Source organism: Trachemys scripta, chromosome 5 (assembly GCF_013100865.1).
Source record: "Trachemys scripta elegans isolate TJP31775 chromosome 5, CAS_Tse_1.0, whole genome shotgun sequence".
In the NCBI taxonomy this organism is placed as follows: domain Eukaryota; kingdom Metazoa; phylum Chordata; order Testudines; family Emydidae; genus Trachemys; species Trachemys scripta.
The window spans coordinates 122,217,621-122,229,907 of record NC_048302.1 but is presented as its reverse complement, the minus strand read 5'-3'; the positions used below and the strand labels follow the sequence as shown (position 1 = coordinate 122,229,907).

The 12,287-nt window shown below is 40.0% G+C and overlaps 1 protein-coding gene across 2 annotated transcripts in view; it reads right to left on the bottom strand.

The window, feature by feature from the left end:
- Window positions 1-1,680: 1,680 nt before the first annotated feature.
- Window positions 1,681-12,287, bottom strand: part of LETM1 (leucine zipper and EF-hand containing transmembrane protein 1) — a 61,133-nt gene continuing 50,526 nt past the window's right edge. Inside the window, exons 13-14 of one of the 2 annotated variants that reach the window (XM_034771196.1) lie at window positions 10,344-10,500; window positions 1,681-6,163 (exon numbers count right to left, since the gene is read on the bottom strand). In XM_034771196.1, coding sequence (XP_034627087.1) covers window positions 6,014-6,163; window positions 10,344-10,500 — 307 coding nt within the window. In that variant the 3' untranslated portion in view covers window positions 1,681-6,013. The remainder of the gene's footprint in view (window positions 6,164-10,343; window positions 10,501-12,287) is intronic. The other variant, XM_034771197.1, reaches the window with a different exon arrangement.

The window sequence follows — 12,287 nt, the reverse complement described above, 5'->3', positions numbered from 1 at the left end:
CCCAAACACCAAAATCGTATCACCCAGCAGCACCTGCTGGTTCGCGATGGGGAGTTGGAGGCTTACAGAATAAACCTTTCAACTGAAAAGGTCTAAGCGCTTTGCCTCTTTATTCTTTGGGGTAGCACTGGCTTGGCCTGGCCCTGCCTATCTCCCTCGTTGGCCACGGCAACCACCAGAGAGCCCATGGGTGGGTGGGAGTACATGTATTCAAACCGTTTTGCTGGCATGTAATACTTTTCTGTCCTCTTAGAGGTTGAGGGCAGAGATGAGGGAGTCTGCCAAAGCACCTTTACCAGTTTAAGTTCCCCCGATGCATAGGCAGCACCATCTTGGCAGGAGTTGTAGAAACCAGAATATCAAAAATGGGGTCTGTTGACTCTTGGAGCTCCTCTACCTTCCAGGCCCAGGTTGGCGGCCATCCTCTTGAGGAGCTCCTGGTGGGCTCAAAGGTCATCAGGAAACATGGAGGAGAAGGGGCCACGCCCTCAGCCTCCCCTGGGGCCCTCAACTGTGGCTGCCGCGGGGGGTTTCATACCGTAGTCAGAGTCTGATTCCGGTACCAACAGGGACAGGGTTGTAGCCCATCGCTCAGAGGTCAACACAGATGTAATGTGTGAAAACTGTCCCAGTACTGCCGGGAACCAGTAGGGCCATTAGATCCCTGGCAGCCTGAAAGACTTCCAGCATGGAAGGTTCCTCACGTGTGCCGTGCCTCTGCTAGTCCCAGGCGTATGGGGTAGGTCCATGGTGGGAATGGGTACCATGGGCAGTGTAGCCTCCATAACCATACACCCTTAAGTGGATGGCGAGTGGCCCGAAACAGGTCGAATCTCACTCCCCAGGTCTCCTTGGGTCATGGAGGCGTGCCCTCTTTTAGCACACTTCTTGTGCCACGTTCCCAGTACTGGAGATGTATATCAGTGCCAAGAAGGTCCCTCTGCTCGATGCAGAGTCCAATCGACTTAGCTCGGAGGCCGGTGTAAGCATGTCTTCCACAAGCAGGGCTTTCAACCTGATATCCCTGTCTTTTTGAGTGCGGGATCTGAAACTCTGACAGACCCTGCACTTATCTTTCACATGAGACTCCCCCAGGCACTTTTAAACAGCTGGAGTGGGGATCACTCATGGGCATGTGTTTAGTGCATGTAGCACACGGCTTGAAGCCTGGGGACTGGGCATGCCCTGTCTTGGGCACAATGTCCCTTAAGGGGACTAACAGCTAAAATTAACTATTTACAACAATGTAACAAAAAAAAAAAAAAAAAAAACCACCACACACACTAACACCCACTGGTAGAGGGGACTTGCTAAAGCAAGAGAGAAGACTGTTCCAGCAACTGTTACAGGAGTAAGAGGGAACTGGGCAGGGGCAGGCCAGCGCCGGCCCTTATACCAGCACATGAGCATGGGCCTCTAGGGGGGGCGCTAGAGTCAGCCCTATGGATACCACAGGGGGAAAAAAAATCTCCAGCAGCAGTGCACGCAGAGCGCGCACACCTAATATGGAATGGACACGAGCAAGCACTCGAAGAACCAGTATTTTAGACCTCAGTACTTTATCTGCCCTCTTTCATCCTGTAGTTGTAATCCTGGATCCGCCATTTATCAGACCTGTGGCTGGTCACTCATCTAAACAGCAGTAAATAAGAGTCAAGTCATATAAAAAGCAGCAACATCTCTGGTGTAAAAATATTACAAGTTTATTAAAACTGAAGACATTACACATTTTAATAAACTTCCCCAAAAAAACTTTATATTGTACTGTGGCAAGTTTAGAGCACAGATAGCAAGTGACCTTTTAGACAGTGTTATAACATGGGCTGAACTCCTTAAACTGCAACAACAAATCTCAAAAAGTAGACTTAAATATGGGACTTCTTTAAAATTAAAAGTATACGGAATAATTTGAAATAAATCTCCAGTTCAAAGTAAACAAATGCTTTAAAAATACATACTAAAATATCTAAATGCTTAAGTCACTAGCAGCACGTATGTTTAAGATATATATAAATTACATGCAGTATTCCAAACTGCACAAATCAGAAGAGCCAGTCCCTTTCACAAAGCCTACCATTTAAGGCAAAAGAGATCCATGCCTGCATACAGCCCCAATGAAATCAACACAGCTCTGTACTCAGGCATGGGTCTGCCCACACATTTCTCTTTGCAGGATCGGAGGCCCTAGCTATACATTCTAAGCAAAGATATTTGAAAAGCATTTATATGCCAAGACCCAAGTTTAATGTTCTGTGTTTCTCCTACATGAATGCAGCTCCCTGCACACTTCAGGAATTAGTGATGTCATCTATTCTTACAAGAAAAAGAACGAATCTCAAAAACTCATCTCTTGAGAAACAAAAAGCTTTCAGACCACTGGTCTGTAAATGAAGGTTATTCATATATCCTGTTAGCATTTAAGATCTTGCTTTTTTAAATTATTTCAAAGCCTTTTTTAAAATATTAGTTCAAGTTTATAGCTTTATGAATTTCTTTAATGCTTTTTGGTAGGGTGTTATGTACACATCAAAACAAATGAGTTAAAAAAAAAAGAAAAATTGCCTTTTTCAGGTCTGATCCAATTCCTGCTGAACTCAATGGAAAAATTCCCATTACCTTCACTAAAAGTTGCATGTGGCACTCAAACAGAAAAACAGTTAATATTAGTATCTTTTAAAGATGACAAGTGCTCCATAAAATTAACCTTCTGGTACCTAGCTGGCAGAAAGATTTACTTATACAGCTCAAACAACAGCATGTGATTGCTGATGAAGAGCTGAGTGAAAGTGGGCATTTGAAAAAACATAAGCTGGAAAGAACTGTTTAATTGATTAAATATGACTAAGTTACAAAAGTATCTAATTATGTCATAGGCAAAAGGTAAAGGACACACTACTTTGCTCTATTTCAGTAACTCTGTTGTCAAACTGGAATTTTTTGGTAAGCCATAAGTAATAAAGATTCATAAACAATTTAGAGGAAAAATTACATATCAGATCTTTACCTGAATTTGAAACACTGCGATAACAATGATGTTATTGCTTGCCTAACTAATTTTGAAGAATCAGCTTGTGTAACTCATAAGCTCATTCAAATATCATACAACCTTTCAATAAATTTAAACGAAATATTTAGACCTACTGATTAAATAGTTCATAGAGGAGTAAATTCTATGACCAGCTACTGTACATCTGAAAACCATCAATCCCTCCTGAAGTATTTTAACTTTTGGTCTAGATAAAAAGCAGTAAAGCTCTTGATTTGAAGCACAATCCTGCCAAACCCCCACGCCCATTAACCTATGTAGTTTTAAAGACTTCTATAAAATTACTCAAGGAAGGGTTTTGGATTTGGGGCCCTTGGTGATTAACGGAAGCCTGCCAAATATTTTTGAGACCCGCAGAGCACACAATAAATCTAGCTAGTCATGGGTTTGCCCACTTACTATATAAAATGGCAGATAACGCTCGCCATTATGAATTCTAGGCCACATATCTTGGATTTGTAATATTTTTCAAAATAAATTAACACATTTAGCTATTGCTGATTTATACATGATTTATTTAAATCTCTTTAGATGACGGGGAAACTAACACTGGTTATTGAAAGCAATGCTTTTAAATTAACTGATTCAAGTATCTCAATATATCATTTTTCAGGTGAGTCCAAGAGCAAAAACTTTTAGCCATAAATGTATCAGAATGAATTTAATAAGGATGTTGTTTAAAAACGATCACCTACTTTAGATCTCCTTTCTCGTTCACTCTACGTAATATTTCAAACGAACAAAAGGCACAACCAAACTTAGCAGGGACAATGTGCCTCAATGCCTTGATAAGTACAGCCCACGGTATGGAATACTGGGCAAGTTTTAGCCTTAAAGGTTATAGTCAAGTTATAAATACACATCTTGAAACTGACTTCATGCTGGAATCTATACCTTACCCCTACTTTCAGGAAAGCAGACATGCCCATCCATTTAAAAAAAATACAGTAAAAGAATTGCAAAGATCATATTACTTTGTAATTTCAACCTGTCCACAGGTGGAATACAGTTTACTCAGTAAGATGCAATTATAGTGCTTCTCAGGAGGATCAGTCACATTACCCATTGTAAGCATCTTTCTTTACAAACTGTAGTTTACAAACTGAAAAATGTTCTATAGCTGTGAACTAAACATTTTTACTCTGCTTCTAAAATTAGCTAACAAACTGTACATTACCACAGCAAAATGTACAAGAAGCAATTCAATAAATACAATGGTCCACCATGCAAGCCATGAGAATGCCCAAACTATATTTTGTTCCACTAACTTGAAGGAGTTTCTATAAACATTTTGGTTTACAGTGTAATTGTAGCCATATCAGTCCCATGTCTCTATAAACATTTGTGTCATTCTAATTCAGATTTAAACACAAAAAACAAAGAATTACACTGAAATGTGTTTGGGAGGCAAAACTTTTGAGACCGTATGCAATTTTTACTGTAGCAAAAAAGATATAGACTCCATTCTCTTCCATATATAGCATTCTACAGCTGCATGTTTAACATGCATTAATCTGATAATTACAAACATTTGAGACTATGAACTACTGGGTGCAAAATGAAAACACTGGTGAGTCATAATATTAGTACTTGGCAAATGAAATCTGAAATTTAAGAAACATGGGGAAAGTTAGACTGCTTAGAAAGCAAATAAATATACTAAAATTGTCAGTTTTTTTTTTAAACTGAAGATTTAAAACAAAGACATGGCGTAGTAAATCCAGATAATTAATTACTAATATTTAATTACTTAATTAGAGAAGAAACTGAATAAAAGAACCAGTTAACCAGAAAGCAAACCGTGTACTCAAAACATTGTTTATATCAGATATTTGGTAACACTGCAGTAAGCAAGGCCATGAGATGAACAGATTTACGTAATGTTTTCTGACTGTCACATGGTTAGTGATTTCCTACCCGAGATGAAAAATCAAGAGGTAAAAATACCTGTTATGTTGTATACAGGATTCAGGTAGATAAGAACGAACATTTTTTTTTTTTTTTTTAATAACAGCAAGTTTTAAAAATATATGCAAAATATCACCATGACATTTTTCCCTTCTAATTACTTTAGCTATTTAAATATGCACTCTCCCATTTGTGTGTCAGAACACATTTTGAAAGTATGTTAAAGGTTCCTATTTCCCCACTGCTTTAATAATTCATATGGAATTATGAGAATTGTCTTAGAAGTAACCACTCCCACTTTTAAATCACAATAAGCTTAAGGCACCCATAAAAATCATTCTTCATTGGAGGTTTCAGTTCCACTGAATCTTCCTTTCATAAAAAAGTGACAGATAAAACAGTTGACTTAACACACGGGATCAGAGCATGCCACATTCTGTATTAGCAAAGCAACAGTTTAGCAGATATGAAGCTCAGAAAAAATTAAATAATCTAAACACTTACTATTGATACCACAGCCCCTTCAGTAGTGTGTCAAGGGAAAATGAAATATTTTGATGAAAGGAAAAATTTATATCAAACTATGCAAAAAGCACAAGGAGAAAGCAGAACAATAATGTTGGACCTGGTTTAACGGTTGCTGATCAGATGTTTACATGATGCAAGGAAATAAATGACATTCACACACATTATTCCATGATAGATACACTATTTATACGAATGTTTTGGAAACTAGCAAGTTTAGTGATTCTCTACACCACAGTGATGACTGCAAATACGTGATTCCACAGCAAAGAACACGCTCTTAAAGAATCATATTGTTTTCATCTTCATGAATGATGGTAAAAATCACTTGCTAGATAATAGAAATTATTTGATTCCATATTTCACAAAACATATCTTTGATTTGCTACTAGCAAACTCATTCAGCAGACAAAGCGTTAACATTTTTCATCACAGAAGCTCAACTGAGATTGTGTGCGCGCGCACACACACACTTTAGTACACAGGAAGATAAACTGTATTGGTTAAACTGGACTTTACTTCAGATTCTGAAGTTTAATTCTTTACTTCCACAGCTTCTTTCTCAACCTTTTCTTTCGCCTTCTCCTTTTCTTCCAGTTTCTCTTCTTTTTGAAGCAGTGCTATAATCTCAGCAACCTGACTTGTTGAGATATCAATGTCTTCTTTGTCAATTAATTCTACCACCTACATGAATATAAAAAAGGAAATCCACAGAAACATTAATTTTCACATAGGTTAAAGTATACTGACACCCTAAATCAGGGGTCTCAAACTCAAATGACGACGAGGGCCGCATGAGGACTAGTTCATTGGCCTGAGGGCCACATCACTGACACCCACGCCTTGCTACCCCTGGCCCCGACCCCACTCCACCCCTTCCATGAGGCCCCACCTCTTCCCTGCCCCCATTCCAACCCCTTCCCCAAAGTCCTCACCCCAACTCTGCCCCCTCAGGGTGCAGGAGGGGTGAGGGGTGTGGCAGGGTGCAAGGTGCAGCAGGGGGCTCAGGGCAGGGAGTTGGGGTGTGGGGTGCAGGAGTGGGGGTGCAGCAGGGGGCTCAGGACAGGGAGTTGGGTGTGGGGTGCAGGAGGGGGTTTGGGTGAAAGGTGTGGCAGAAGGCTCAGGGCAGGGGGTTGGGGTGCAGGAGGGGTGTGTGGAATGTGGCAGGGGGCTCTGGACAGGGGTTGGGGTGCAGGAGGGATGCGGGCTCCGGCCCGGCGCTGTTTACCTATGCGCCGCATACTGTGGCCAGGGCAGGCTCCCTGCCTGCCTGCCCTGGTCCCGCTCCGCTCCAGGAAGCAGCCCTGGTCCTGCTCCTCCAGGTACCTCCCCCAAAGCTCCCATTGGCCGTGGTTCCCCATTCCTGGCCAATGGGAGCTGTGGGGGGCGGTGCCGGGAAGCAAGAGCATGCAGCCCTCTATTCCCCTCCCCTCACCCTGCCCAGGGCTGCAAGGCCATAGTTCCAGCCACTTCAGGGAGCGGCGCGGGGTTCATGGCGCCATGGGGTAGGCAGAGGGGCGGGCAGGGGGCACGCAGGCGTGGGGACACGGGGAACTTGGCGGCCCGCATGAAAGAACCCCACGGGCTGCGTGTTTGAGACCCCTGCCCTAAATCTAATCTCTCATAGGTCTAAGCAAGGATATTAACTCTCTCTCATAGAACTGGAAGGGACTGAAAAGTCATCGAGTCCAGACCCCTGCCTTCACTAGAAGGACCAAGTACTGATTTTGCCCCAGATCCCTAAGTGGCCCCCTCAAGGATTAAATTCACAACCCTGGGTTTAGCAGGCCAATGCTCAAACCACTGAGCTATTCCTCCCCCGCTGTTATTCTGTTGGTTGCATGTGATCATATACTATAATCCAGTTTTGCAATATTTTTAAAAACTATTAAAATCCAGTGGCTTTTTGATGACTCATGTAAAGTGGCTGAAGATCTAAGCTCAGTTCCTAATGAACTGTCCTTGTCAAGTTCTTTTTACTATGGACATGCATGCAAACATTAACGGCCAGATTCACAAAAGCTTGTCCCTCAAGGTGTTTAAGCTACAACTGATTGCCCTCTCTATATTACGTAAACCTAGAGCAAATCTGACCCTTTGAGCAGGGGTGTAAAGCATCTAAGCTGCTTTGTATAACTATGTGGACAGGCCACATGACATTCAGACTCTGAATTTTCATTTTTTAAAAATATTAGTAGGCCTTCCTGATTGTGAAGAAAGCCTTTCAAACATGAACTGAATGTAAACCTCATGTAGTGGTGTCTTCCTTATGCTGCAGGCAGCCTAAAAAGATGATTCAGGTTTGAACTCTTCCATCGAGCATTATCTCATTGAGATATTAGCTCAAATTCCAATAATGACAACATTTAAAATCAGCATGAAGTATTTCACTGCTGTTCATTTTAGTGGTTGGAAATGAAGGACACAGGGAGGTGGGAACTGAAAGTTGCTGGAGAAAAGGAAATTAAAATAGAAGAACAGGAGGAAGGGGCAGGAAGAGAAACGAAAGGCAGAAATACTGGTCTCTCGAAAGCTGACATTTCCCCCCCCCACTGAATGATGCTCAATGCAACAAAAAAGTACTAAGCAAATAATACAAAATGTTCATAACTAAGGACCTGATTTACTATTGTGTTATTAGCTGTAAACCAGTGGTATCACACTGGTGTGAACCTGTAACGCAGTGATAAAGCAGACCCGATATTCGTTAGTACAAAAAGATCACTTTCTGCACTTTATCTTAGTGAAAACCTCCAAATGAAAGAAAGTGGGAAATCTGCCATGGACTGAAGATAGTACATAGTCCTAAATTTATACCCTGGCCCACAGACCGAACAATAAATTCAGCTTTTGTCTGCTAAATGAGTTTGACACCTCTGCTTTATGTGGACGTGCTTTTACCAACATTTAAAAACCGGTTGTATCCTACAGGAGTTGAGAGTGGTCACCACTGTAAAAATCAACATTTACCAACAGCTAAAATACAGTTGTCTCAAACAGACTCAAATAATAATAATGGTGTCTCAAATACTAACATATATGTCACAAATGTGTTTTAAGACACTTAACATCTTCCTCTTAAGTAAAATAAAAGAGCATTACCAAGTTAAAAAGAATATTAGGTTTTAAAATAAATTACTAGTTTAAAACTTTTAATCACCTGAAAGCATGAGGAAAATAATGTGACAATAGCATTTTTAAAACCCTCACTAGTTTGATTTAAAAAAAAAAAAAAAAAAAAAAAACACCCACACACCGTATTATCACACACAAACATTATTAATAAACATACTATCCTAAAGCCCGGGCAAACCAAATTCATTTAAAACCAAGTTCAATTAAAAAAAATTAAAAGGGTTTTCAATCTTTTTGAAGACAAAGGAAGAAAGTTAGTTATCCTTGTATAAAATACTATAAAACTCCATAATGGTGATTTTAGTCCAGAGATTTAAGGACAACTTCATCTTTTGTATAAGCACTGAAGTCTCTGAAGTTAATAGAATTACATCAGGAAAGGATTCGGCTTTTAGTCTTATTTGACTTGATAAATATATCTCAATGCAATAACAGCTCAGAGCCGCCATGAAGGAATTAAAAAAAAAAAAAAAAAAAAAATTAAAGGCCTAAAAGAAGTGGACTTTTACTAAAGAGGAAAAAAAATGTGATTCAGGAGGACAAATATTGTATTTTCCAGTCTGCTCCTACTTTATTCACTGTTACTGTAAGTCATCACTTGTGTAAAACAGAAAAATGACTTTCAAATGAACCAATCTAAAAGTTTAACATGGGTTTCAGTACATCCCTAGAGCTGCTTCTACTTCACTGAAGTAACAAAAGGAGAACAGCAGGGGAGAGCCAGGAAAACTGTGGGTTAGGAGAAAAAAAATGGAACCCGACAGCTAGAAGGAGAGGAAACTGACAGTATTTACAGTGCAACCCAGAATATTCGAAGTGCACTAACCGGGAAGCAAGCATGATGCGCATCTAAAAGAAACTTGGGTGGGTGGGTGTGTGTTCAGATTATTGGGGTCTCTGAAATTCTGTTGCTACATAACTCCTAAACTCCACAGCATTCAAGCTTCAAAACTGAAGAGATTCTGTAGCTCAACAGCAGTGGAGCTTCAGAGACAAACAGCTGATGGCCTGGTGTGCTCTAGGCTTAAGAATGCAGAGCACAATGAAGCATCTCTCTCAAATGTTCGTATGGTTTAGTATTCTAGATATAGTAGGGAAGAATTTTGGCAGATACCAGTCTTAACTGTTTGTAGCCATTAAAAAAAAAAACAAAACAAAACCCACAGCGCTTTTCTTGAGAAAGGAACAAATACTGCCCCCCTCCCCAATTGCCTCCTCAAATAGTATTTTAAACCGCATTTTCATATGCCAAAGCATTGTGCATAAACTCAGTTAATTTACAAATATCTAGCATAAGGCTTTAATTAAAAAAAACAAGCTGTCCAGTTGGCTAGATAGTAGGACAAATGGGGAGTGCCACCAAAAGGCATCCCAGATTACATGCTCATCTGTGGAGGGGAGGGTAAGAGCTACAGATGTGGTTTTTACTAGGAAAGAGAACCTTTTGGTTTAGGGATGAAGAGGTGAATGTTGGATATGGGGGGAAATCATGAATACATCCCCCAAAACTAGTGGTAAAAAAGTCTCCATTAATTTAGCAGTGGTAGTATGTATTAAAAACACAAATACAAAAGACTGATCTATCATTCAGATATTCTAAATCAAAATAAAAATTTGGGGAAAGAAAACAATATGAAATTAAGTGAAAATTGTAAAACGTAGCCTAACTCAACAGTTCTGTAAGTGTGTAATACCTGTTTTATTTTATTAAACTGCTCTGCAGACTCACCTTGGCAACATCATCTATATCAATCTTGCCATCCTGGTTTTCATCTAATGCCTCAGCAATCCTATTCAGTTTGTTCTCTGGAAACTTCTGGATTTGTTTCATCACACTAATAAGCTCGTTGATACTGATGAGATTCTCCCTAAAGGGGAAACACAATCTGTATACAGCAAACAGTTACTACAAAGAAGTAAAGAAGGAAGAGAAAAGGATATTAAAGACATGTAATGGTATTTTATATTGAACGAAAGGTATGTAGCCTGATCAAGAACTGAAAACAAAAAAGCAAAAGTTAATAACTGATAAATAATTCGAGTTCTTTAGATCGGTCTTTATCCTCCAGACACTTATCCTTCTTCACTCTTATGATTTCCACATGCTGATTTGCACAAATACAAGAGGCCACTGATAACTGAAATATAATTTGGTCAAGTTTGTGTGCTCCTCAGCACCTAAAGACCTTTGTCCTATTCATCCAGGGGACACTACCCTGCCTCAATCATCCTGCTGGACTCAAGAGGTTGGTCTACAGAAAATAGAGAGAGGAAAGCAGGCAAGAGAACCCATTTGAACAAACCCTGGGAAGGCAAGAATTGAGGAATATGTTCTTGTAACAGCATACACAGACACGCCCTGTTGGATTTAATTTCTTCACATATGGAAGGAACAAACCCTTCCACAAAACGTAAGGACTGAACTCCATACTACTCCTAAGCAAATTTCAGAAACTGTCTCCCTGCTTCTGAAGTGGCAACACGTTGCTTTGATATCTGCCCTTTGTAGGCTAAACCCTCTGCTTGCCCTCATGAAGTGGTTTACACTAGGGCTGTCAATTAAAAAAAATTGTGATTAATCACGTGATTTAAAAAATTGCACGATTAATCGCACTGTTAAATACCATTTATATAAATATTTTTGGATATTTTCTACATTTTCAAATATATTGATTTCAATTACAACACAATACAAAGTGTACAGTGCTCACATTATATTTTATTTTTTGTACTATAAAAACAAAAGAAACTGTATTTTTCAATTCACCTAATACAAGTACTATAGTGCAATCTCTTTCTACATTTGTAAGTTCAACTTCCATGATAATGTACAAAAAAACCTGCATTCAAAAATAAAACAATGTTAAACTTTAGAGCCTGAAAGTCCACTCAGTCCTATTTCTTTTTCAGCCAATTGCCCAGACAAACAAGTTTGTTTACATTTGCAGGAGATAATGCTACCCGCTTCTTGTTCACAATGTCACCTGAAAATGAGAACAGGCATTCACATGACACTGTTGTAGCTAGCACTGCAAGGTATTTACATGCCAGATGCACTAAAGATTCATATGTCCCTGTCAGAAATGTAATAAACGTATTTTTTTTTAACGAGCATCATCTGCATGGAAGCATGTCCTCTGGAATGCTAGCCGAAGCATGAAAGGGCATATGAATGTCTAGCATATCTGCCACACAAATACCTTGCAATGCCGGCTACCAAAGTCCCATGTAAACGCCTGTTCTAACTTTCTGGTGATGTAAATAAGTGGGCAGCATTATCTCCCGTAAATGTAAACAAACTTGTTTGTCTTAGCGATTGGCTGAACAAGAAGCAGGACCGAGTGGACTTGTAGGATCTAAAGTTTTGCAGTGTTTTGTTTTTGAATGCAGTTATGTAACAAACAAAACAAAATATCTACATTTGTAAGTTATACTTTCACAATAAAGAGATTTCACTACAGTACTTGTATGAGGTGAATTGAAAAAATACTGTTTCTTTTGTTTCTCATTTTTACAGTGGCAAACAGCTGATTGGCGCCGCAAGCCTGGGAGGTGGGAGAAGTGGAGTGGCGATGGCATGCTCGGGGAGGAGGTGGAGCAGAGGTGAGCTGGGGCGGGGAGCTGCTGCACGGCTCCCTGGGCTGGGGCGAGCTGTTGGGGGGGGGGGGGCACC